General features: G+C 39.6%; 1 protein-coding gene across 1 annotated transcript in view; it reads right to left on the reverse strand.

Moving 5' to 3' along the window:
- The window catches only part of PCDH15 (protocadherin related 15), a 448,489-nt gene that overhangs the window by 119,386 nt on the left and 301,187 nt on the right, over nt 1-27,916 (reverse strand). The window contains exons 18-20 of the mRNA XM_074924175.1: nt 26,913-27,041; nt 9,580-9,885; nt 8,246-8,470 (exon numbers count right to left, since the gene is read on the reverse strand). Coding sequence (XP_074780276.1) covers nt 8,246-8,470; nt 9,580-9,885; nt 26,913-27,041 — 660 coding nt within the window. The remainder of the gene's footprint in view (nt 1-8,245; nt 8,471-9,579; nt 9,886-26,912; nt 27,042-27,916) is intronic.

Here is a 27,916-nt window from a genome sequence, read left to right on the forward strand (position 1 = left end):
TTCTACAGAAAGGAAAGGGGTCTTTCGGTATCAGTATACTTGAAAATCATTATTCCTCTTGTGCATTCTTTAACCATAGGAAGATGTCACTCAAAACCTTATATATAAAAAAAATCCAAGATATTTCAGTACTAAATAAGCAGAATGGAAAAACCCTAAAGACCATGAGATATCACCACCCTAAAGGCATCCCCAGCCCTTAGCGGCCAATACCAGCCTCCTCTAGACCCCCCAAAACCCTGCCCCTGGGCCCAGGACCCCATTTCATCCCACTTAGGGTCCTCAGTCCTGCTGCAGTGACATCACAGGATACCAGTCTGTATATAAACAGTTTATATATGTATATATAATACCTCATTGCACCAGATACCAGAGTATCGAGAACTTGAAGCCCCTTCCCATTCTATATGTATTCTCTAAGCTTCTTTTAATAAACACTTACTACTCTTAAAGGTATTCTTCTTTAAGGTTCATACATCTCACCAGTACATTCATTCTCCAAGATACACAACAAAGTCTGCAAGCAAACCTGTCTTTGTGAGCCTACATTTTGATTTGCTAAGGTATTGTTTCGATTTTGTATTTACATTAAGTCCACTGAAGTAAACCACTGCTTGAAAACCACTCCTAGCTTTGCCACAAGTATTTGAAAAATCTTTTAGATTTATGCATCAACCACAGTGACTAATTTAGAAGGACTGAGGTCAGAGAACCAAGCAACGTTGAGTAACTTTGAGGATTAAGTCCAAAATCTTTGTGATGATGCTGACAAGATGCTGTGACAAACTGTCTGAAGTGGCACTTTGAATTTTGTCTGTAACTGGGTACAGTGCTTCTTTACACAGGGTTCTTTGAAGCTATACAAAATAGAGGCTTGTTAACATGGTATAACTGCCTCTTTTTCATATTTAGTGCTCAGCAAGCCCTAAAGTAGCTCATAATATAAATTAAGGTATAATATTCATAGTGGAATATCCGAGGCAATAAATGACTAACAGATGATTGAACAGATAAGTTGAGATTGAAAAAAAAAACCCTGCATCTGTTTACTGGCATGGTAGTCCAACACCATGCCTGTTATTTCATTAATGCCACTAGAAAAGTGATAAATAAGCAGTTACATCTTGGAGGCATTACAGCTCATTTTTTTAACCTTCCTGTAAATTATGTGCTGCTGCTGTGCTGGACTGCTCTGTTATTCTTTAATGGGAAATGGTTTTCATTACATGTTAGAAAGGAAGGATTAACTTCATGGATGTAAATTTATTGAAAAAAAAACATAACATATTTTATTTTAGAAATATTAGAAACTGATGACGTGTTCAACCCTTAACTGATTCACTAATGTCTTTTATCTTCCATGTATTCATCATTACCTGTATAATTTCTGGCAGAAAATCTTCATTATTATTGTAATTAAATCTCACCATAACATGCAATCCCACCATAATGAAGCAATGATGTATTACTGCTCACCTGCTCATTAGAAACAAGACTTGAGTGAATTTCTAGTAAATACCTGCAGGAAGAGAAAGCAGTGGCAGCTACACACCTGCATGGATATTTAAACATCTGATGGAGCAGGGTTTGAACCAAGATGTCTCCCCCCTCCCTAAGGACAACCTATGGATCCCCCTTCTCCCATTCTCTCCTAGTGACCATTCAAGCATTTTATAGAGGTTAAAGCCACTCACTCCCCAGCTCTCTGCAGCACTAGAGTAAATGTGCTCTGTGAGAGGAAAGGGTCCTGCTGTAGCATTTTATTTCATCTGTCTCAAACGCTGGGTTCCTGCATATTTGCTCCAACACACCTTTATTTTCTTTGCTTTGCAGTTGGCTCTGATTATTTGGTTTGAGAGGGTGATCCATCCACAAACATGCAGCTGCTTCTAACCCTCCCACATTAGAAAAGCAAACAAATTATATTTCTCCTTGTTCTGATTCAAGGTTTAGGAGGTCAGAGAAAGGATGGGAGCTTTCTTGTGTAAGCAGGTTGGAGCTCTGCACTGCTACAGCATCATTACAGCCAAGATCATGCTGTTTGCCTCCAACTCAAACATGAAGGACCCCAAGAGCGATCATGTTGATGATGGACCATTCAGAGGAAGCAGGCCAGAGATAAAGATTTAGCTGTTACAGATTTTTGTATGGTTGGTTTGTTTCTTTTATGCAAAGTTCCCAAGGAAGGGAAGGCTTAGTATAGTGATTTTGAAAGATTCAAATTTACCCCCACAATTAATACCAATCTAAAATGATCTAAAGTGTATGATAACTTCTAACTTACCAATGGCATATATCTCTTGAAAAACTAGTTTGGCAGTTGAAGTTTGTATACTCCCTGATGATGACAATATGTTTATTGATGTTCATGGCTATAGTTGGAAATTCACTGTATAATGTTTATAACAGTCCACCAGGATTAAGGCACAGTAGGAATTATATGTAATATTTGGTGGCTAGTCTCATTTTATTGCTAGAAACGTATAGATCTGTTTTTATTTATTCTTGTTGCTCTATCACTGATTCATCAGCCAGAGATAATGGCTTCATTACACTACATACTCTACTTGAAAATCTAAAAAGAAAACCAATCCCAGAACAAAGAATAAGAAAAAGCAATTATAACAAACAAAAGAGAGACATAAAGTAATACAAAATTAATGCTGGCAATAATAATAAGAGGAGGACATAGCATAAAATATGCAAGTACCTTACAGGCCCCATGATACAGAAATTCTTGTAATATGTATTTAGGATCACATTACTCATTTAACAGCAATATAAACTGGAAAAAGGTTAGTCCTGATTCTGTTATGAAGCTCTATTACCATAGTAATTGTTTTGAAATCCTAAATCCTAATAATAAGCACACCATTGGAACAGTAATGATTTCTCTTCTTCCAATACTAGGAATCATTTATATTGTGAGGGGATGCCTGTGTGCACTGCAATATGCACTGCAGCCACTCTTAGCAAACAGTTCAGCTCGCTCTGACACTGAATGAATGCAAATCTCTGCCATTCTCATGGTGAGAGAAATTATTTCTCGACAGTGGCAAATAGTACACAAATTGTTTCTTGGAGTTGCTAATGTTTTTATCCCTTAAATTATGTTTTCAAGACTACTAAAATTTGCTATGTCTAGCCTGTATAATTATATATATTTTTAAAAAAATCCAGATGAAATAACAAGTTTTGTGTTCTTGATTACAGATCAGATGACAATCATCAATTATTCTGGATGAACACTTGTGCTATCTCCCATGCTATCCCAAGACAAGATGCCTCATTAGTAATTTCAGGTTAAGGTGAAAAGTTACGAAAGCAGGGAGAGGCATCTGAGAACTGGGGAAGAAAGAAAAATCTCAGTCTTTTTGAAGTGGTTTGCATCTTTCTGGCAAGAAGAAATCAATGCCACTTATACTACTCCTCTTCAATAATACCAGAAAGGATGCAACAATTCATTAATTTAACTTTGGCTTTCTTCAGTGAAAGCAGCACAAGATGTCTACATGATGCAAAGGGCCATTTGACTGCAGCAGAGGCTAATAATGTTTTTCAATACTGACATGCAGGTAACAGATTATTTTTTCTGCAGTGAGTATTCTGCTATGCAATCTGTGTTTAGATCAAGTTCAGGTAAGGTTAATACAAACTATTTGTAACTTGTCATGCCAAAGGCTGAAAGCAAGAGTCTAAAGAAAATCACTGTGTGCATCCACCCTCCTCCTAGCCACAAGGATCAGTGTGATTTTGGGTATATCACACTGCAGCTCGTTCTGGTTTGTATCACATGATATATGATACCATCAGATGCTGTCCATAGTTTGTTAACAGAATCCTACTACACAGTAAAAATTACAATGCTTTCAGTTAAGAGCTGGACTGTGAAAAATGTCAAATGTTAACAGAGCAGCAAAAACCCAAAAGGACCTGGAGACCTCTGTAATGCAAATAATGCTTTGAGGATTATAGGGACAGAATCAACAGTTACATGAATTCCCTGGACCCACTATTGTGTTAATGCTTGCTTCTGGTTTTCTCTAGTGCAATTTATTAGAAGACTGAAATGTGCACAACTGTTATCTTAGGGCTTACAGTGTATCTGCACTTGGTTTATTCCCTTTTTGAGGTCATGAACACTGTATTAAAATAATTACTCTAATAACATCTTCTAACATAAAGTGAAAGCATATTTACTATTAAGAGAAAACAGACACATCCAGTCCCTGGTCCCAGAGCAGAAGCAAAAGACAGGCTGAGTGGGAAGGAACAGCTCCCCCAGAGCAGAGATGTGGAATGTCCCCCCGCAGAAGCACCCTGACCCTGACCACAGGCTTTCACATGGACAATGGTCTGGCAGAAGTCATGAGTTTTAGAACCTCTTCAATTCCTTGTGTAGACATCTTAATTGGTCAGCAAAAAATTATAAATTACTCCAATGAACGAGTGAACATGGTCATTGGGAGTTATCTTTAGACATGGCCTAAAGCAGAACTTGGACTGTGGTTAAAAATGCAGAGGAAAAAAAGCCTGGATTGTCATCAAACAATACACTGAGTACAAGGCTCAGGACTGCTACATAACACATATCTATGCCATCATGCATTCAAGACCGAGGGGTAAATTCAGTCCCTTGTAAATACCCTCACTGGGCTGCTGGACAGGAATCAGCTCCCTCTGTCACCTTACCCTGCTGACATTGGCCTTGTACAAGGTGTACACTACCTCTATCCTCAAGGTGGTTTTAGTGCCTTATCCCTCTGCGCTGATGAGGAATTTTCACCCCCAGCAAAGACAGAATCATCTTGGTTGGAAAAGACCTTGCAGCTCCTCCAGTCCAACCATGAACCTCACCCTGACCGTTCCCAACTCCCCCAGATCCCTCAGCGCTGGCTCAGCCCGACTCTTCAACCCCTCCAGGGATCCCGGGGACTCCCCCCCTGCGCTGGGCAGCCCATTCCAACGCCCAACAGCCGCTTCTGCACAGAAATCCTTCCTCAGAGCCAGCCTGACCCTGCCCTGGGCAGCTTGAGGCCATTCCCTTGGGGCCTGGCGCTGGGGCCTTGGCTCAGAAGACTCATCCCCCCTCTCTGCCCCCTCCTGGCAGGGAGTTGCAGAGGGCCAGGAGGTCTCCCCTCAGCCTCCTCTTCTCCAGACTGAACCCCCCCAGTTCCCCCAGCCGCTCCCCAGCAGACCTGTGCTCCAGACCCTGCCCCAGCTCCGTTGCCCTTCTCTGGCCACGCTCGAGTCATTCAATGGCCTTTTTGGGGTGAGGGGCCCAAAACTGAACCCACTCAGCGAGGGGCGGCCTCACCAGTGCCGAGCCCAGGGCTCAGATCCCTTCCCTGTCCCTGCTGGCCACACCAGTGCTGACACAAGCCAGGATGCCATTGGCCACCTTGGCCCCCTGGGCACACTGCTGGCTCCTGTTCAGCCGCTGTCAATCACCCGGTCCCTCTCTGACCGGCAGCTCTCCAGCCACTCCTCCCCAGGCTTGTAGCCCTGCTGGGGGTTGTTGTGGCCCAAGGGCAGCCCCCGGCATTTGCCCTCAGTGAAACTCCCCCAGTTGGGCTCAGCCATCTCTCCAGCCTGTCCAGGTCTCTCTGCAGCCTCCCTACCCTCGAGCAGATCAACACTCCAACCCATCTGGGTGTCATCTGCAAACTGACTGAGGGTGCACTCAATCCCCTCGTTCAGATCATCAATAAAGATGTTAAACAGGAGTGGCCCCAAAACCCAGCCCTGGGGCACACCACTCGTGACCGGCCGCCAACTGGATTTAACTCCCTTCACCACAACTTTTTTGGCCATTAGCTCTCCCCTTTCAGAACAAGGGGAAATATCAGTCTTTTCCCTTAACAACTAACACAAACTACATTGGAACACAGTTTATACTTCTGTATTTCTTTTCACAGCCAAGGCCTGCTCTTCATCTTATTCTTACATGGCATCCAAGACTCTGCCTCCCTCTCCTGCTGCTCTGTCTCTTGAATCAACCATTCGAGGTGTCCTCATGTGGATCCTTTTCATCTCACAGAGGGGTAGCACAAGGCTTTGATTTCAAGCTCCACCTTTCCCCCTTCTCACCCCCCATAAATTTTGTATTTGGAAAATTCATCTGTATGCCCAAAAGAAACCATTCTTTCTATTCCAGACATCTCTTAACACCAAAGTTCTAAATTTCTACTGTCTGACTTTTAACCCATTAATGACATCTGCCCAACGAAAGGAGATATTAAAAATGTGTTTTCCACAAGCCCTCCCTCATTCTCTCAAATGTCACGCAAAAAACTGCTGCTCTACCATCACTCAAGGTTGCAAGCCAAGCATAATCATAATCTCAGCGATATATATAATATTTAATTATGTCCAGAGATTTGTTCCAAAACTCAGCATGTGACTATGATAATAATAATTTATTTGATTTATTTTCCTTCTCTTTTAAAATATAAACTGCTTGTCCTGACTTTCAAGCCCGGTTCTGTCCCCAGCCTAATACCTTCTACTACAGAAATTGTTACTCCTGGCTCCAGCCCAGTATTCCAGTCTCTCACATGCTGCTTTTCCAAATAAGTATCACCAGGTTCCCCTTTTGTTGGTCATGTGTGGGAAGAGTTTCTAGAAACACAAAAAACATGGATTTTGAACCTAATAATGCCTCTCTTAAAATCTCTGTTCCCACACCACCTCCTTTGACAACATACAAGCTGCTGTTACATTAAAGTGACCAAGTCAGACTGTATCACTCCCCTATACCCCGTCAGTAACGAACACAATACAATCACACTTATACAGCTGGCTCACTCCTATGATGCAGACTACATCTTCTCTCCAAATACATTCCTATTTGAAAACAAGTACCTTTAAAAAAGCCAATAAAACACCCAAACCCAAACACTTCATTATTTTAAAAATTCGCTGTGCTGGGGAAAAGTTTCTTTTAGGAAAAAAACAGGTTTGAGCAACTTCCTCCTTAAAAGTAACAGAAAAGGCTCAGGGAGTGATGTCAAAAACTATGTTTTTCTCTGACTGATTTGGAAACTGCCAGGGAAGAGCGCAGACTGCTAGGAAACAGGTGACCTGCAACTAAGTCTGAAAAATTGGGCAGAGACAGAGAGGTATTGTAGAAGCCTTCTAACAATGTCATCAAAGCTAATAATTGGAGACATTTACTGTCCCTAAAATAATTCTGAGCTCAGTAGAGACTAACAAACAGAATTACTCAAAATCATGTGGCAATTCATAGCATCTGCAGATACACAGCAAGCTGAACCCGAGACTGATTCATATATGCTAAATACTTTCCGCAGACTTACGTTTAAACTGAAGTTGTCAGATATGAAGTTCACATTTGTGAGCTATGCTTTTCTTCCTGCTACAATTTTTGCTTCTTAGCTAAAATACAAGCAATTAAACTCTCTTCTCTCCCACAGCTCACAGTTCTTCACTGACAAAGTTAACAAAAATGATGAAACTGCACAAAAGGACTCCACTGACTGGCTCCAGAACTGCCCCTTTGTAAATGCAAGGAGACGCGATTTAACGCACCTAAAATATCCTTTCCTCTCGGACATGAGTACATCAACCAAACTAAGATGGGTAAGTGCTAATGTTTCAGCTACAAATGCTTTTCATTTGTGGATCGTTACCAAACAGAATACCATTATCCCCATATTACTAGCGGGATAACTGAAACCCAGAGGAGATGCTCTAACTTGCTGCATGAAAATGATTCATTGTACAAGATCACTAAGTAAGCCTGTTCCTTTGCAGCTCTGTATTTTTAAGCATCAGAATCTGAAATACAGGATTTGGTGTGCCACATCAGCAGTCAGTACACCTGAATGGTTCATAAAATTACAATTTATGAGAGCTTTAACTGAAACGTGATGGTGTCATTTTTGCAAACAATTCCATTAGGTACGTACCTCAACCTTTCAGGGATTCTAAAGGACTAAACGTTTATGTACATCTCAGGTATTCTTGTACTTCATAAATCTACAATCCAAGAGTTAACTATGTAACTGCATATAGCAAAGTAATTATAGCTGGTTTAAAGTGTATGTTTAACTGAACACGTTGCTGTCAGAAAAAGGCAGCAGCTTCACACAAGTGAAAAGCAGAAAAGCAGACATACTGCTGCTGTGCTCTGGTGCTTCATCAGGACACCTGTAAGAGTTGATGAAAATATTTTGTAAGAAATAGGAGAGGATGCCATCAACTGATAAGTTATTCCTCTTACCTTTACTCTCACTGTGACAGTAGCGAGGCCAGGAGGCATAGTGCCCTTGCTATCGAAGGCTTCCACAAGAAAGGTGAAGGTTGCTTCTGTGTCAGAGAATGACTCATAATCCAAGGACTGCAAAAGCGATAACTCGCCTGTATGTTTGTCCAGTGCAAAATACTGTAGTGCTTCCTGCGTCCGTATTCGATAGTTAACATCAGAACCAAGATCAATATCCTTTGCCTAGAGAATGACATACAGGAAAAAAAAAAAAGTACTTAAAAAGAAACAAAATCCATTTTCACAAAAAGTCCCTACTAGATTTAAAGAACAAAAAAACAAAGCTATGTAAACAAACTTAATTTCATTATATTATTCTAGTAGTATTTTATGTACTTAATACTACTGCACAAACACAAGGAAGACAAATCCACTTAAGGTTTTAAAATCCAGAGATACCTCCTACAGGAAACAAACACAGTATTTTAGTCAAGAGTCGCTGGAAGCTCAGTCTGTTCTTGTCTTCCCTGGGCACCTGCTATCGGGCACTGCCAGGGAGGGGATGCTGGGCTAAGCAGATGTCTGACAGCATGGCTGGTTTTATTTCATACCAGTATTTGGACAAAGAATATTAACTTTCATCAGGGTGAGTATTATGCGATTGCTTTAGCTGTAATTTGACATTAGATTTATCTGCAGTCAGGTTCAGAGAAAACCATGCTTGCTGAAATTGTCCCAGGACAGACTCTTCTCATTAAAGGATGCTGACCAAAACATCCGGAGGATATATAGACTGCTTACAGGAAGTGAATCTCATCCTTGAACAATTAACTCTTAATTGTCTGAGTATCTTTTATAGTCAGTGAAGAGAAGACAACAAATCCAGGTGCTCACTTTACTCCAGCTATCTAAGATAATGATCTTGGATTGGGTTAGGTGCTTCTGGAAGCAACTGTTTATCTCCTTTACCTATAATGTGAGATTGGACATCTAGGTTTGCCTTAAACATCTAAATCAGCTGAGATTCCTACTAATGTAAACAGGTAGAAGCAATATAATAAGCTGTCAAAAATAAATAAAAGCACTTTAAACGTGTTGAACAATATTCCAAGAAATGACAGTAGTAGTGTAGGTTTCGTTGTTTGTTTTTTAACAGTTGCTCTTATTTCCAAATGAACCTCAACTTCAAAGTATCTTTATGTACCTGTCTAAAGGTCATGCATTTTTCAGTCAGTTAAGTGTCATAACTTCCCCCACTCAAGTTTCTAATCTTTTAGTGCAGTCTCACTGACCAGTTAAGAACATACAGAACATTTACAAAACATCTCCTTCACTCCATAATGCTTTCTTACCTCTAATTGCAGGAAGACAGTGCCTGGTGGTAGATTTTCTGGCACACAGACATTGTAGGAAGCATTAGTAAAAACAGGGCTGTTGTCATCAATATCCAGCACTTTGATTGCTAAAGTTAGTGTGGAACGACGGGGGTCCACAGCTCCATCTGTTGCTTCAACAATAAGTTCATAGTAGTCCCTTACTTCCCTGTTGAGTTTAACTGCTGTATAAATGCTACCATTTGATGTGATTCGGAAGAGATTGTTGAAGTTTGCCAAACTGTAATGAACTTGACCATTAACACCAGCATCTGCATCTGTAGCCTAAAGAAACAGAAAAAAAGCACCATGTTTTAAGGCACATTTTAAATACAGGGGACATACCTACATGGGAGCAACAAGGTAAACTAGGGTAATATTCTACAGGCTACTAATGCTTGTGTGGCTACTCAGCATTTCTTGTTTACAGCAGCTTGCCTCCCTCTGATATTTTGCTGAAGATCCCACAGAAACAAATCTCTGAATTTGCAGTGACAGAAGGCAGGTTTACTGGATCCCAGCTGGACTTCAGGAGAAGATACACATTTAGTTGCTCAACCTTGGACAACTGTGCACATAATCAGAAGACAAACTAGGTGCTTTTGAAGTCAAGCGCCTCAGATACTTCTAATGCTGAAGTATCTTCAGCGTTAGGTGGTGTCTGAGGGGAATTCTTATTTTACACTGATTTAGGTGTTTCATTGCTTCTCAAATCATCTCGGAGTACATGCTTGGATGAAAGATGGATGCAGTCAGCAGATAGCTAGAATGGACACATTAGTTAGAAATTTTCATTTTACTTAACATGTTTGTCCCATTTAATGATATTTTAATCATTGCTCTCTGAAGAACCACTTGATTTTCTATAGTTTGTTTATTGTGTTCTTCAAAACCAAATGTTATCACATTTCATTCTTATTCTTCTACACTCAAAAGAGGCAGATGATTGCAATAGAAAACTGTTTTGATTTTGTTCAATTGATATCTTTGTTCTCACATACTGAACTAATACTCAAATTTCAGTATAAACCAAATAATTCTTGCTATTACATAACTGCCCTTGTAGGGATGGACAAAATTCATATATTTTCCCTTGAGCTATCAGGCCCTCAACACAGTCTGAATGCTGACCTGTTATTTTTCCTCCTTTTAATTAAATTATGGCATGATGAATAATGTTATGTAAATTAAACAAAGGGCATTCTGTGAGCAAGGTATTTTCATTTATTTGACTTCATAAATTAGGCTACAGACATCTGGGAAGATCATAAGAGATTTTCATGTTTTGTTATCAGAACAATTGTCAGGAAGTTTCCACGAATGTTTAATTCCCATGAAGGTATTCATTGTAAGACTTTGTAATGAAACCATTTATCTTCCTAGAAATCAATTAAAAGTTAATTAAAATTGTTAATAAGAAAATTTCACTGTGCTTTCCCCCTGCACTACATCAATGTGCTAAGCAGCGATGGCTACAACTTCATAATGACCAGTCTATGGATAACACATCCTTTTAATTGACATCTTTCAATGTACAGTTGATTTGCTTAGCTTACAATCAATCCTGTTTCCTCCGTAGAAATAACTGATCTGGGGCAGAAAGACCCCTAGATGATGCACTGGAAAACCACCAGAAAACTAGTCAAGGAGAAACATTTAAAGTATACAGTAACAGACACTTAGGGTCATGGAAAGAAAAGAAAAGCATTGGAAATGAAGAGTAAATCTGGATAAGACACTAACAGCACTATTCACCTTCACAAGACTTAATCTCCAACACGGGTGAGGTCAGTCCTCATACTTAGCCCCTAATTTAAGCCAAAGTCATATCATAGCAACTAAATTGATACTAAAAAGTTGGAGCTCAAAATCAAACAAAAAAACCACAAAGATCTCCAAGTGTAATCTGAAATACTACTACCATTGGAAACTATGAGAACAAACCAAGTAACATTTTTATTTAAGACTAATTTGGAAGTATGTTTTTAAAGAGACAAACTTATCTTTTAGGAAAGTAAATTAGGATTACTTTCATATACATGGCAGGCTTTGCAATTTGGTTCCTAAAAACATGACTATGTGTGTTGTAAACTCATTTGTGTACATCCTTGGGCATAAACATCTTTTCCACTTTCTGCAGGACTGATTTGTTTCCATGCAGAGTAGCAGGCAAATCATCGTTATTAAATCCAATTAAACTAATTGTTACAGTACCACCATTCGCTGGTGAGAATTCAGCCAAAGACATGCTAAGACAAGCATTAGCTCTGTGCATTTTTATGTGTCTTAGTTCTGTGCTTCCACAACATGGGGCAAATTCAAATTTCAGAAGGATGCCCTGACTGAACCCTCAAACAGAAGTTTCTGCCCTTTATCCCATAAAATTTCTACTATATGGATTCTCTGATTATCTATTAGATCAAAAAAATCAGCTTTTCTCCAAGCTTCCTGCTCTACCCACAGGACTTCTGCCTGTTTACAAAGCTGCCATCCCATTGCTCAGGCAGCACTTTGTGTTACCCATCTTTGATGACAACATGCACAGCCACTGAAGAGAAGGGCAAAGCTGAGAAGTCTCAACAAGTTGTACAAGCACTGTCCAACCAACCTACAGGCCACATTGTGACCCCAAAAGACTTGGAAAAGCCAGAATGTCACATGTGGTGGCTACCAAGCCCATGCCAGAGGCTTCCTTCTCCTGCTCAGACTTCCCTGTCACATAGCAGAGGGGTTTTTATATCCCACAACAGCCTTTCCCTGTCCCCAAACCTTTTCCTGTCTTTAAGAAAATTATTTTACCAAATTAGATCACTTTTACAGTTTAAGATCTCCAATAATTAAAATTTTATCACTGAAAACTCAAAAAGAGATAATGTACTCTTTATGGATATGAAAGAAAAAGAGCTTAAACTCTTTTCTAAAAGAATCTTATCTCAAGGATATATGAAATTATCTCTTTCCACATGGAAATAATTTCACAGAGCATTTCAGAGCCTGTGGGCAGCAGCTCCAAGAAGTGCTCAAAGGACTTACTGGTGGCATGGCTACTATCTGTTCCTGTTTGAGGCTATTGGTTTGAATCAACATGGATGACTTCAAGTCATTCTAATTTCATTCCCATGCTCCGTCACTGACAGGTACAAGTTGGCATAGACACATCACAAGCCCTGACCAGAAGGTAAGGGAGGAAGATGTCTGCATAACGAGGAGCTGGGCTTTTAGAAAGTCCTGCTTCAAAAACCAGCCATGCTTGAACTTGTCAGTACCCTTAAAATAGAAGCCAACCACATCTCAGTAAATTTAATGTAATTTGCTCATTATCAATGCTGAGCTGAATCATCTGGGTATACAGTTACCAGAGGTGGAAAGAAACAAGCAAACATTTAATTTCCATATCATCTGAGTACCAAGGAAAGTCCCAAAGACAAAGCCAAGGAGGCTATGGCAGCACTCAAAACAGGCAAGAGCACATTCCTTCCCAACAACTCATCCTCACTGATTTGCACATAAAAAGCATGGTAAGAATGTTGAAGTTTTAGTTGGTGAAGGGCCACCAGATGACAGCAGATCTTAAAAGGAGCTACAGATCTATTTATGGGCAGAAATCTCTTCACAGCCTTGCAGCTGCTGCTCATACAAGAAATTCGGGCTTCGTAGAGGCAGCAGAAAGAGCAGGTGTGATTGCTCCAGGCAACTCAGCCCTCAAAGGCCACAGGGGAGACAGACACCATGGAAACTGAGAACAAAAAAAAAAAAAACAACCCCAAACAAACAAGAAGAGTGAAACAGCAAAAAGAGGGAAATTTAAAAAGCAAGGGAAAAGATCTCAAGATGGGACAATAGCGTCATTGCATCTCAAATGCTGGAGGTGGTGAGAATTTCCTCCAGCACCTCTAATGGCTGGAAAGGATCTGAGATACAGAGCTGCACGCACTGCTTCTGTCATCTCTACTACACAATACTACATGGAGAAGACCACTTACATATGACCACCCACTGGACAGAGCCCAGAGCTGACATCCTTTCATACCTCCAGGTAGGTAGATTTTGGGAGCAATTGGAGAAAGCACTGGCTAGAAAAGACAGGTGTAGATATTAGTCAAAACATCAGGAAGAGGTTCTTGATCTGAATTTGTAGTGTGCTATGGCTCAGCTTGAGGAGCTTAGTCCTTTAGTACTATTAGATTCTTAGGCTTTAGTACTTTTAGAGAGGGGCTGCTCGTGGCTTGGATAGGCACACATTTTGCTGGGCAAAAAACTGTCTGGATGGCCGGGCCCAAAGAGTTGTGAAGGGAGTTAAATCCAGTTGGCGGCCGGTCAGGAGTGGTGTCCCCCAGGGCTGGGTTTTGGGGCCACTCCTGTTTAACGTCTTTATTGATGATCTAGACGAGGGGATCGAGTGCCCCCTCAGTCAGTTTGCAGATGACACCCAGCTGGGTGGGAGTGTTGATCTGCTCGAGGGTAGGGAGGCTGCAGAGAGACCTGGACAGGCTGGAGCCATGGGCTGAGCCCAACTGGGGGAGTTTCACTGAGGGCAAATGCCGGGGGCTGCCCTTGGGCCACAACAACCCCCAGCAGGGCTACAGGCCTGGGGAGGAGTGGCTGGAGAGCTGCCAGTCAGAGAGGGACCTGAGGGGTGATTGACAGTGGCTGAACTGGAGCCAGCAGTGTGCCCAGGTGGCCAAGAAAGCCAATGGCATCCTGGCTTGTGTCAGCACTGGCGTGGCCAGCAGGGACAGGGAAGGGATCTGAGCCCTGTGCTTGGCACTGGTGAGGCCGCCCCTCGAGGAGTGGGTTCAGTTTTGGGCCCCTCACCCCAAAAAGGCCATTGAATGACTCGAGCGTGGCCAGAGAAGGGCAACGGAGCTGGGGCAGGGTCTGGAGCACAGGTCTGCTGGGGAGCGGCTGGGGGAACTGGGGGGGTTCAGTCTGGAGAAGAGGAGGCTGAGGGGAGACCTCCTGGCCCTCTGCAACTCCCTGCCAGGAGGGGGCAGAGAGGGGGGATGAGTCTCTGGAGCCAAGGACCCAGCGCCAGGCCCCGAGGGAATGGCCTCAAGCTGCCCAGGGCAGGGTCAGGCTGGCTCTGAGGAAGGATTTCTGTGCAGAAGGGGCTGTTGGGCGTTGGAATGGGCTGCCCAGGGCAGTCCCCATCCCTGGAGGTGCTTAAGAGTTGGGTTGACCCAGTGCTGAGGCATCTGGTGGAGTTGGGAACGGTCAGTGTGAGGTTAATGGTTGGACTGGATGATCTTCAATTTCTTTTCCAACCTTGATGATTCTGTGATACAAATAAGGATGAAAAAGTATCCAACCATGAGACTTGCATGGAAGTACACCACCTGCATAACCAGATGCGCACACTCAGGAGTACAGGATTGCTGTTTGAGGTGTACATGTCCTCTCATCGCACCCCTTCATTTTGTTCTCTGGTGGTTATCTCTCCCCAACTACTCTCTGAGCCATATGCCCTCAGCCAACCAGTCAACCACAGCAACTTTGGACCACAGTAAGTCTCACACTTGTTTCAGTTCAGAGGAAGTTTGGTGGCCCTGGGATTATGACATTCCAGGCTCTGTCTGAGCTTCTGCACAGAGACATCACAGATATGATGATTCCAGGCTTCATGGGTAAAAACTGGCCATGTCAGCCTTTTCAGAAGTAGACACAGAGTACACAGATTACTAAACTACACAGAGTACTAAAGGACTAAGCTCCTCAAGCTGAGCCACAGCACACTACAAATTCAGATCAAGAACCTCTTCCCGATGTTTTGACTCTGCTGTCTCCTCCTGTCTTTTCTACCCAGTGCTTTCCCCAATTGCTCCCAAAATCTACCCACCTGGAGGTATGAAAGGATGTCAGCTCTGTGGTCTCTCCAGCAACCAGTTCCCTTGTCTGTTTTCAGCTATAATAATTAAACACAAATCACAGATATTATTTTTCACTGGGCTACACCAACATTCTTCGTAATTTCTTCTATTAGGTAAAATCCATTAGGAGTAAAAAAGATCAAGGCAAACATAGAGCACAAAACTGGCCAGATTTTTTTCTTTTCCTCATAGTGCAGTCTCACCCTGGCTTCAAATCCCTACACATTTGATCTGTGTGTATGTGTAGCATATGTGCAGAACACATTTTTCTCCCCTACAATAAGCTGAAGCTGTCAAAACTGAAGGCAGCACAAGTGACAATGCACATTTCCAAAGGTGATCTCACACTCTTCCCCTGCCAGAAGGATGTTGATACCAGACAACCGAAGAAAGAACCTACTAATTTCTGCCCTGTTTTCCTGCTAGAAGATTTATTGTTGCATCCAGCCCTAACCCATGTCCTCCTCCCCCTCATCCCCACAGTCATCAAAGGGAAGGAAAGTACCAGTTCAAATGCCTGTAGAGGCAGAGAGAGTAAAAAGCAAGAGAGAGCCAGAGCCTGAGGCACTCTGAGCCATCACAGGATGGATGCCTGAGTTCCCACCCATCGTGTTATACCCCCAAGATCGGCCGATCTGCCAACACATTCTGGTGTTTGATCATTTGCAATCATCTGCAACAGTTGGTCAATTTGGATAGGAAACTAAGCTGACTTTGCTATTCTGGATAAAAGAAAAATTCAGAACCATCCCTCTGCATGCTCTGGTTCAAGCAGCTTGATGGACAAATTTACTACACCAGTGTTACACAGGTGAAGAGCTTATAAATTCACTTAAGTACCAAAAGGGACTTTGTGAGGACATAGGAGCCTGCTTTACCCAGGTCTAAGGTAATTTATTTTCTTTAAATGGAGAGCATCTGCAGGAATATAAACTAGACAAACAGAAAAGAAAGAAAACAATCCATTTTTGAATGGCTCCTCTTCCCAATGTTGCAAGACATGCAGAAAGATGAGGTGAGCGCTTCTACCTCTCCCATCTCATTATGTTTATTCAGAATTAGGAAAAGCATGTTCCTCTAAATAGTCTCTGGTAACTACTGTTATTCTAGTAACTCCTCAGATCTGCATGACTACTTTCATCTCCATCTCTCACAGGGCTAACTTATAAAGTACTGTGTGACAAAACAAACCTGAAAACCTAGGAATATAAATGAGTCATTACTTTCTTTCCAGGGAATACATCACACATTTACTGAGGATACCATAATCTACAAGGTGATAGCCTCTAACTGTTGTGGTAAGTTTAAATTTGCATTACCAACTATGCCTCAACATTACTGAGAAACCCTCATGAATATAAACCAACAGTGTTCCAGAGTAACAAATTATCTTCCTCCATCTCAAACAGCTTGAAAACACAATTCTGGGAGATCTGAATTACCAAAATATCTCTTGAAGGATCATTAACTCTGAAATATAACGACAAGTGCTTAAATGTCAACAATATTAATTATATCATTATCATTCTTTTCAAAAGAAACCTCCTACTAATATCCACAACTCTTGCTCACAATGGGTAACAGGATTTAAGCAGGTTAACTGAAGATTTACGCTCGGACTGCTGGAGCTAGAAAACAGCAAAATAAGGCAGCGTGTTGTTATTCATATTGTCTATAAAACAGAGGCAAACATGACAGGTATCTCCTCATTAAAACTGCAAGTTGAAACACTTCTTAGACATTAATTTGCCACCAACGCAACTTCCTCCAGATTAAATTTTCCTTCAGGTTGCCTTCAGGGACAGAAGTTCTCCATGATCCCTACTCATTCCAACAAAAGCTCCTGATCTCCAACAGCCTCTCCAGTATTCCAGCAAACAATGCAGCTTGAGGGATGGAAATTGTGCTGGAGGATACAAAGGATGCTGTTGGTGGGAGTTGGGTTATTTTTTTTCATAGATGGTAAAATGACTTTTTTTATTATTATGTGTTTAATGGGTTTATTATTATGTGTTTAATGGGTTTGTTATTATGGGTTTAAAAGATTCCCAAGCCCCTCAGTTGTGTCAAATAGCAAATCAAGTGTGGGTAGGAGTGCTAAATTGGATTTTGTACCTATTTGTCAGGGAGATTACTATTTGTGCCCATAGGACAAAATTAACGTCTCCCAGATGAAGAAAGAGGCCACAGATATTTGAAATGTTTCTGACCTTTTAAAAAATATTTTAAGGAGGGAAAAGGAGTCATCCATAAAAGTTTGGATATTTCCTTTTTCCCTAAATTTCAGAAAGGCTCTTCCTGTCTTTCATTTCTTTTTGCATGCTTTTATACAGTCTTTTATTTCCTTATTTCATTCATTACATGCTCTAAGGAAAGGAAAAGATTAGAAGGTACCAACAGTTTTGAAAGATTTCTGTCAGCTGGACTGAAAATAATGTCCAAAGAAGTAAGGAAAAACTTTTGTCCTCCCAGTGTTGTCAGCAGTTTCGCACACACTTTTCTCTTGCTTCATGAGTTAGATTAATAAATCATCATCCTAAACATACATAGCATTGCTGTATGCCCGTTCCAGATAGTTGTAATACTCCCTGCAGCCCCAAAACCTACAAAGAGTACATTTCTGCAGAACTTCCTATAAAACCGACATTTAAATTAAATTATTCATATAAAGAAAAAAAAAAAGTACAGATTTGTAGGATTAGAGGACTGCAGGTTTTGTACAAGTTTCAGATAAACAGTAATACAACACTTTTATTCTGTGTTCATGCTCAACCACAAGTATACACAAGGCTTTTTAACTTACTTGATTCTGCTATATATTTTCTGACATGCCATAAAACTTAATGTTACACTGTAAGAAGAGACAGAGGCTCAGTTACAATGTATGATAAATCTTAAATGATCTGAATTACTGGCCTGCACAAAAAGACTTGATGAAGAAAGATGATACAAAGAATCTAAAGTAAAATTGAAAATTGCACTATCGTGGCAAATTCACTCATTGATCTATCACTGGCTGGGGCTGGTCTAAAAAAATTGGAGAGGCAAAAATGAAACTTGGAGGCAGCACCCACAAATTTTGGCTATCTTGAAATTTCAAGGCAACTTCTACTTCTTTAAGAGAACAAACTAATGCCTTAAACACACATGCTTTTGAAAAACACTTCAGGTTTTCTGTATCTCCTCCAGGAACGTGTTTTTTTAAAAAAAGTATCTGATTGAATTATCAAGTTATACCAGCTAATCATTTTTCTCATAACTATGCTTAAAGTCATTTGTTAGGTTAAAGTAACATATTTCAAATTTTCAATAAATAACATATTTTAGCCATTATACAAGATAGGAAAACCTTTGATAATTACTTTCACAGTCAATGGTAATTCCAGTGCATCTGGAGGGTTAGTTCAGAAAACAATTAAATGTGACTCTAAATAAAACTACGCAGTAACAACAGTTAAACACTGCAAGCGAATGTAAATTAAAATAAATGAAAATCAGAAAGCTCATGGATGCAAAAACATGATTTAATGGACTGGTGAACCTTCTACAAAAGTTAATCACATTGTAACATTTAAAAATAGACAAGCTTTCTTTAGTCTGGCATGCGACCAAATCCTAAATTTAGAGATTTGCACTGCCTGTTTTCACTTGAAAGATGATTAGAAATCTTGCTTTTATGATGAGTATGTTCTTTGGCAATGATATGATCAAGTAACTCAGAGATTAAACCAATGAATATACATACTAGCAAAAATAAAGCCCAAAGTTTTCTAAATCACAGATTAAATATATTGTTTAAAATCTCCACATTTAGCTGGTCTCCCAAACATTTCTCTAATATGCTAATGCATTTTAAAGTTCTTTTTGTCATTTCTTAGACTGCTGGCTCTCCTCATAAACCCACCTAATTAAAGAACATTAGAATTAGAATCCAAGCTGGAATATAACAGACAACGTTTGGATTTGAAACTACTTATCTCACTCTCGGTTGCGTTCTGATGTCTTCTCTTGTTCACAGAAGAATACTTAAAGGAAATTACTTTTCTTCAATTACAGATATCAAGGCCACAAGGTCTAAATATTAGGAAAAAAGTCACCTGACATGTATCACAAGAAAACTCCCCTACTTCTCCTTCTACCAGGCAGTCTTCAAAAAAGGAATCACTGATCTAGACAATTGTTCAAGTCACGGAACAACATCCATAATGAGAGGCTGCAGTCAAAAGTTAGCAGGCTCAATATAAACCATTCTAATTTGTAAGCTCAGGAAAACCATAATTTCTTATCCCAGTGACAGAAATCTGAAGAGCCAAATCTAAACAAACAGAATCAGTCATCAAAATACTAAATGGGCATATTAGAGACATGAAACCACTGATTCAGAGTTAGTATGGCATCTGGCTGAAATAGCTGAAAGGGCTTAAAAACATACTGGGATGCAATATGTCAGGCAGACAAAAACAAGAATTCCTTTCATACAAAAATGCCCGGACTCTCAACGATCAACTGCCGTGAAAGTGTATATGGTTGAAATGCCTCTCTGATAGCAAGTATCAACATTTCCATTGCATTAAAGCACAAACTTCATTAGTCTGAAGACAAAATTGTAAATTAATGCACAAATAAAATATTGGAAAAAGGAAAGACAAGAGCACAGCTTTTGAAATTCATTTAGTTTAGAAAATCACCCAATTTAGCACGTTATGGGTGGCAAGGAGCTTTTAAAAGCTATTTGATCTGTGTCTTAAGCTCACTTAAGTTCAAGGAACTGCTGTGAAGAAGAGGGAGTGTGGCTGAGCTGCATGCTGTGAAATACCCTCCAGGAATTACACAACCCCTTAGGGTGTCAGCACCAAGAAGCTAATCCTGCCTAGCACTGCTGGTCTAAGATGGAAAAAAATTGCACAAATCTACAACTGCATCTATTTCTTCTCATGACACAGGTTTGGACTTGAAACATCTGTCTTGCTTTAAGTGGCTGAAGGAATTTGCTTGTTAATTAACAGGTGAAAATCCAACTAGAAGCACATGAGATGACAACATCAACTTGAGCAAGGTGTCATTTCATTTCTTCTCACCGTCTAAGCAGAGATGCAGCCTTTAATAATTACTGTGACAGCTAATTATAAAATCTGAGAGACTATGGGAGGAAAGAAAGATAAGATTAAAATATTTAGTGAACACTATTCACAGAAGTTACCATTTTCTGCATTTCTCATCTTTTATACATCTCCACTTCCAGGTCAGAAAGAAGATATTCCCCAAGACTTACCATCTGGTGAGAAGTGAGGAGAGTACCCCTCAGCTTAGACCAAAAGCAAATCCCAGCACCTCTACTGCACACAACTTTAAAACCAGTGTTCAGCTAAGCTGACATGAGTCTGTCCTATCATGCACATGCAGATTAAAGGCAATTCTTCTACCCCGATCAGATATTAGGGGCTGACAAAACTGATACAGCTAGGCAAGAAGCAGGAATAAAAGTACTTGCAACAGGACTGGAGCACATCTACGCCCTATTGGAAATACTCTCCCCTCCACATGTCCTGTCTGGCATGAAACTGTGAAAGTCTTTATGTCACCAGCATCTCTATGAGGATCTTGAGGGAAATAACCATATAGCCAAGCTAGGCAATAGCCGAAAGCCATACTAAAAGCCTCTCTAACATACCGTGTAGACAACTTTCTTAATAAGCTTGCAAGGAATTGATATCACAAAGGTCTTCTCAAAATGACCATGTGATGGTACAATTGCTTACAGGAAACTACATGGAAATAAGCACAAACAGAAGCTCAAGAATAACAGTTGAAGAGCGATTTTTCACTGGCAAGTTGCACCTCATTCCTAGAGACACAGTGGTAGCCATACCACTAAACACTAACATATATATTAGCGATACGGGTGCACATACTGCAGCCAGATACAGAAGTCTGATTTTTCTCTGGTTGTGGTCCATCTGCCATGTTATTATTCTCTGATATTAGATTCTGATTCCAATTTTTTTATGGATTCTGACTTTATAATCCTAGCTGCTCATTTTGGTTTTAGATATATTAAATTAATTCAAAATATGTTGTTAGGTACTGTATTATGCAGTGAGCAGTAGTCATGAACTCACTGTGAGTATCTGAGATTTACTTCAGAGGCCATGATTCTACTCTTCTACAAAGTCTTAATTGCTTTCCTTCATAGACTGTCTTCTGTCAATAAATCTCCATTTTTTCTTGTCTTGCCCTTTTGCCTCCACCTTTAATTTTCCTCCAGGCTGTCTAAAGGTACAGGAGACCTGAGAATTTAATTTCAGAAGCTGGTATTAATACAGTAGGGTGTAATCTACAGTGTAGGCTATTGGAAATCATACTGTGTTCTGTGAGCCTTCACATGGAAAACATGGCGATGGTGATTTAGGTAAAGCGAGATTCCTTTCTGAACTTTTAACAAGAAAATCTTGTAATGTAATACCTCATCAGCATTTGAAGCAGTTTTCCTGTATACAGAAACACAGAAACATATAGTTGTGAGGGATCTCCAGAGGTTATTTAGACCAACACAGTAAGCCTTACCAACATGTGTGAAATTTAAACTGGGCATTAAATCACAAACCTTGCAGGGCTTACCACCTTATGAATTTAAATGAAAATACAAGCCTGTAAGAATTCACTGATATTCACAGAGAGAAAGCTATGTTAGAAAATTGGCATCATAATTACATTTCATTAGCACTCAGAAGTGACAGTTTGCTTCTTTACACAACACAAAATACTTCTATACCATTAAAAGAAAGTGTCTAGAATCAGTAGACTGGTGCCATATAGGCAGTCTCTGTCTCTCTCACTTGTGTTTCAGTTTTGGCTTGCTTTGTTCTGTAGTGGACAGATGCTATTGGATATATACCAGTTACGAATTTATTACGTAACTAGAAAAGCAAAATATTTCCATTGTACAGTCCTCCAAAGCTCAGAGAAAGTCCTCCAAAGCTCACTTTTCCAATAGGTAGAACAGGTCCATCCTAAAGAGCAACTTATTTTAAGCAATCCTTTTTCCATTTGAAAAAAGAAGCAGATGACAGAAGTATTACACACACTATTTGCAAACCACTTGCATTACTGGAGCTTGTTTATACTGTCTCCATTTTAGGGAAGATCTAAGGTCTAGTGATACTTGAACATCTGATGAGGTTTGGCCACTGTCATGTAATTCTTTATCTGTATTTTCTTTCTCATTTCCTTTCACGTTGCTATCTCCCCCCTGATACCAATATGTTCATGTTGGAGGTTTCAAACAGTGCCGATCAGTGACAAAAATATGCCTACAATAAACAAACGATGGGGGAGGTGTGAAAGCATCTGGGTAAATATAGAAACCAGATGAATAAAAACTTCAGTCGAGTGATTTGTTTCCTCTCCTGGACTCCATCAGGTCAACAGCTTCTTATTTATACCACGGAATACATTTTTAAAGTCTGTAACAAACTACTCAGGACTGTCTTTTGTTAAACCAGAACGCAAACCCGTGTGCAGATTTTGCAGGCCATGTATTGATCTGCACCTAAATTTCATCCCACTTTTTTACTTTCTATGCACCTGGTATTGATAAACAGTACACTGTACAATGCAAATCATTCAGATGGCCTATCTTCAGCAGGACCTCAGCTGTTTCAGACTGCAACAGAAAATAAGGTGCCTGAATTTCATTTTCAGGTTTCCCATGTGAAGTTTTTGTTTCCTGTTTGTAGAGAACTTCACGCAGCAATTCTTCTCCTGCCTTGCTGGGCAATCCCCGTGATCAGACATGAAAGAACAGCAGGGAATCTAATATACCTCCAACTGTCCCACTTTAGACAACACTGTGGAAAATAAAAGGGATTTGAAATACATCCTTTACCAAGAGGTAGAATAGCTCCATCCTAAAGAGCAACTTACTTTCAGCTACACTTCCAGCCTTACCCTTTCTAGCTTTTGTTCTTTTGCTCTTCAGCACGCTCCTCAAATCCCCATTCCTACACCAGTGCCTTCAAAGAGCCATTGGAGTGGCGAAGAGTGAAAGCACTTCAGAGTGCAAATACTGTCTTACTACCCATAACAAGCCCTCCCCCCTGTTTGACAGAAAGTTTTTCATTGCCCTTGTTCTATGTTTCTTTGGGAAACAAACTCCCAAATGTTACCTAAGCCCTTATGGGAATCCCTTTTTAAGTCTAACTTTCCTACTCAAAACAAAGTAGAGCACAGAAATCTCTTGTCTGCGGCAGGAGTTACTCATGGGAGTGTTTGACCTAATAGTTTTATACCCCAAAGTGCTTATAACCTTACCTGTATTAAGGGAAAGGGAACAAAAGGAAGGTGTGAATGTGATTCATCACTTTTTTAGAACAGACGAGCAGACAAGAGACATGAAGTTTTGCAGTCTTGGGAGAAAGAGAAAGCCCATACAAAAAGTCATGGATGAGAAAAACATTTCGATAACTGTTTACATTATCTAGACCTTTTCTAACATTTTAATGCTAATAAATTTGTTACAGCGTTACCTTTCTACTTATTGACATCATAGACTATATCATCAGACCTTCCAACATTTCTATCATGTCAACTGGCAATTGGAAAAAAAATTTTTTAAAAAGTAGCTGCTACTAATCAGCAAACCATATAATAATTGATTTTGGTGGGTCTTGAATGAATAAAATAATGATTTCACGATAAAATACATTCAAATAGTAAGCCAATTAGAAACAAAGTAAATTCAGTTGGGAGGGACCTCTGGAGGTTGTTTGGTCAGTCCTTCAGCATCCAGGTCATTGCTTATGTCTTATTTCCTTAAGCAGCCCATAATTTCATCTTCTTCTACTGTGGGTAGTGCCTTCCTCCCTCATACTGACACTGCGCTCAGGCAGCTGATGATCCTGATACCAAAACTTACCAGTAACAATATCTGAGGCATCAAAGTAGTTGAGCACCTTTTCCATCTCCTTCTGTCATTAGGTCCTCAGCCTCAATGAGCCCATATCTTCTTACATCTTAAGATAAAAATCTCTGGCTATATTTTCCCCATGAAAAATGGGAAGCTAATATTCAAAAGGGAAATGGACACCACAAAGCCTCTTTGTTTTGTTTTGTTTTTTTTCCCCAGTCATCTATACCACTGCTTCCTCGTGGATTTCAGATTACTGTTCGAAATGAATCTAGTAAGACGTTCTGAAAGCAGGCTTGCCAGTCAGCACCTTAATTTTTGGTGGTGGAAAAACATGACACAATAAGGGCTACTTTCTTTTACCAGGCTATTTTCATCTAAAATAGGACTTTAAATTTTAACCACATTACAGTTTCTATACAAAATATATTCCCATATAAACCCCTCCCATACCTCTGTGGTTCTAATGTACCATGAAGCCCAACAACACAACACAAGCTATTTCAGTATTTAAAGAAGAATATCCTCAAACATAGCTACACCTAAATGTTCAGCAACCTTATTTCAATAATCTCACTGAGCTGGAAAAAAAATTCCAACTGCCCAGATCACACTTTTCTATACTATCTATTTGTATTTGTGAATATGAAATGGTAGGAACTACATCCAGTATTTGTGCTATACAGAAAAAACTTTTTCCATCCAGAGACTGGGAATTAGGACTGGTGATAAACATGACAACAAATGATAAAACCCATTTCTGTCATTCCAAAACTAGGAATAAGCTATCACAAGGCTTCATAAAATATTTTCATTTCAACACAACTTAAAAATTATACTAATTTATAAGATAGAGAGGTTCCGTTGCAATAACTTGTTTCATTTTATAGTTCCATCTAAGCTAAAAATAGACCCAATCTAGTGTTTGAGAAGATTATTGTACCTTAAGGGCACCCAGCAAAACACAAAATGGATTTTAAAGATATTTGGTACCGATTTGAAATATCATGTCCGTACATTTTAGGATGCAAAATGAAAAATGACCACATAAAATGAACACAATGACAAAACCCAAAGCAATAACTTACTGATTTTTGGAAACTGATTTAATTGCAGGGGTCCTAATTTCTGTATGTCCAAGGCTTCAAAACAGCCTTTGACATGGCTGATATTTCAGTCTAGCATAACAAAATCAAGCTTTATGAAAACTGTAATCTTCATCAATGCTGACAAAAGTTATTTCCCTTGAAAATTACACTTGAGCTTGGGCAGCTTCAGAGCAGTACCCACCCTGAATGCTACCAGGTTATACAGCAAGCAGAGCACAGACATACGTAGAACCACTTCAGTGTAAGTGTAAATGAAACGGTACTGAAGCCTACAAAACCTAAACTATAACATGAATGAAATCAAACCCGTGAATAAGTAACGGAATTGGAAGGAAACACAACCCTATCCCAAGGAAGCATTTTTTCAATTTTTAAATACCAGAAAACAACTGAGGTTCACTCAAAAAAAACACAAAATTAACGAGAAAGATGATAGACGAGGACCACTGATGGATGTCTTATTGAATAACATGAATTTGGAAAGAAACATGGTTATTATGGCTATATGCTACCCAATATGGGTACATGCTACCCAAAATGTCCTCTTCTTTCCAAAGATACTGCTAATATAGCAGTTAAGGAGCTCCCATTTTCTATTGATATGGTTTCTATTGGAAAGAAATGCTGATTTTTTGTCTAAATTCCTGAAGAAACATGCTTTCAAATTCACCTTTTACCTACAGCCCATACTGCATCCAACCTTTGTGCTAACCCATCGCTAAAGGAAATATGAAACATTATATTCAACTACGGGTTTAAAAAACCCCAATTCATACTTTCTACTTTCACCTGATGGTCAGAAAAGCTGACTTTGCCAAAAAGTGATGTATGCTTCAAGTGACTGAATCTGCATTCGGTAGTCCAGAAGACTGGACTTCTATGTTATAAAAATTGACATAGTTTAAAATCACTCAAATTAACAATACCCCAAGCACCATCTGAAATAATTGACAGGTAATCAATTATTTCAGTCAACAGATTAACTGGTTTTCACTTTAATGGCCTTAAAATTTTCTATATGTGTTTCATATACAAGTGTCACTTGTTCGGTATGTTAGAAAAATATATTAATAGAAATCATTAAGAGTATAAAAACATGGTAACAATGTTGTAACACTGTAAAACTGTTATAAGCAAGCTTTTACAGTGATGTGTCTTCAAAAACAGCTTTTTAATGTGTTATTTTTAATCAAAAAAGCCTTTTCAGCTATTAAGTATAGAGAAGAAGAAAGGAAAAAAAGTCAATATTTTAAAGCCCAAAAGATGACTTTGTTAACATAAATGCATCTGACAATAGACAGTTTGCATTTAAACCCAAGACATTTTGATGAGAGTTTGTCTAAGGTACAACTATTTTGTGCTCTTTCGTAACAGTCTCTACAGTTTGGGTAACAAAATAAACAATTTAACTCTGCACAGTTAATAACTTACCCTTACTTGACCAACAAAAGCATTGGCTTCCTCTTCCTGTACAGACAGGTTTTTAGGTAGAAACATATCAAAAACTGGTCCATTGTCATTTACATCCGTCACCACTATATTAACGGTAGCAGTTGAGGTCTACAGAGAAAGATAAAGATAATTTGTTCAGAATGTTATAATTTCACAGATGACAACAGACCAGCAACCTTATTGCTATGTATTAGACCCACCCAGTACAGAGTCACAGGTAAAGAGGTTATCGATACTTTTTGCATGTTTTTGTGAAACGGGAAGCATTATTCATTCAAAGAGTTTATTTTTACCTTTCTTTTCTTAATAAGGCAAAACAATCTTAAACCTGAAAAATATATCAGGGATGCACAAAGGACATCAGATATCTTTTTTTCTTGCATGGTATTTTAAGGATCTTCCATTCTGAGTGGGGGAAAAAAGCTAGAAATATCAAAATTTGCCAGAACTATAAATTTGGAAATTACTGATTTTGCTAATCAAAATATGCTACTGTGATGATTAGCTTAGACAATTAGTCAGCCTCTTAGCTGACACAACCATGCTACGACAGCTCCACGGTGAGCTCAGCTGGCCTTAGCTCAGAGATGTCTGTATCATCCTTCACCCACATGGTGCTGACGTGTTATTAAGCATTAGCACATCAACTCTAACACAGAGAGGTGTCTAGTGGGAACAGCATAATTAACTATATTTAACACACATAAAATTCAACACGTCTGTGCTCCCTCCTGAAATTTTCTATCCAAATCAAAGCAATTGAGAATTAAATACTTTGTTTGCAGATCTTCACAGCTTGAGACAGATCCCTTTTCACTGGCCCTATATACCGAGTATTTCAGGCACAAACCACCATATTATTTTACATTATTGTAATTAATTCATTAGTGTATTTTAAATCATTTCAATGAAAGCTAATACCTTTTTTATCAGAGATACTTTTATTCCATAAATTCAAACCCAGCACAGCAGCAAGTACCACT

The sequence above is a fragment of the Athene noctua genome, chromosome 21 (genome assembly GCF_965140245.1).
Source record: "Athene noctua chromosome 21, bAthNoc1.hap1.1, whole genome shotgun sequence".
NCBI classification, from domain to species: domain Eukaryota; kingdom Metazoa; phylum Chordata; class Aves; order Strigiformes; family Strigidae; genus Athene; species Athene noctua.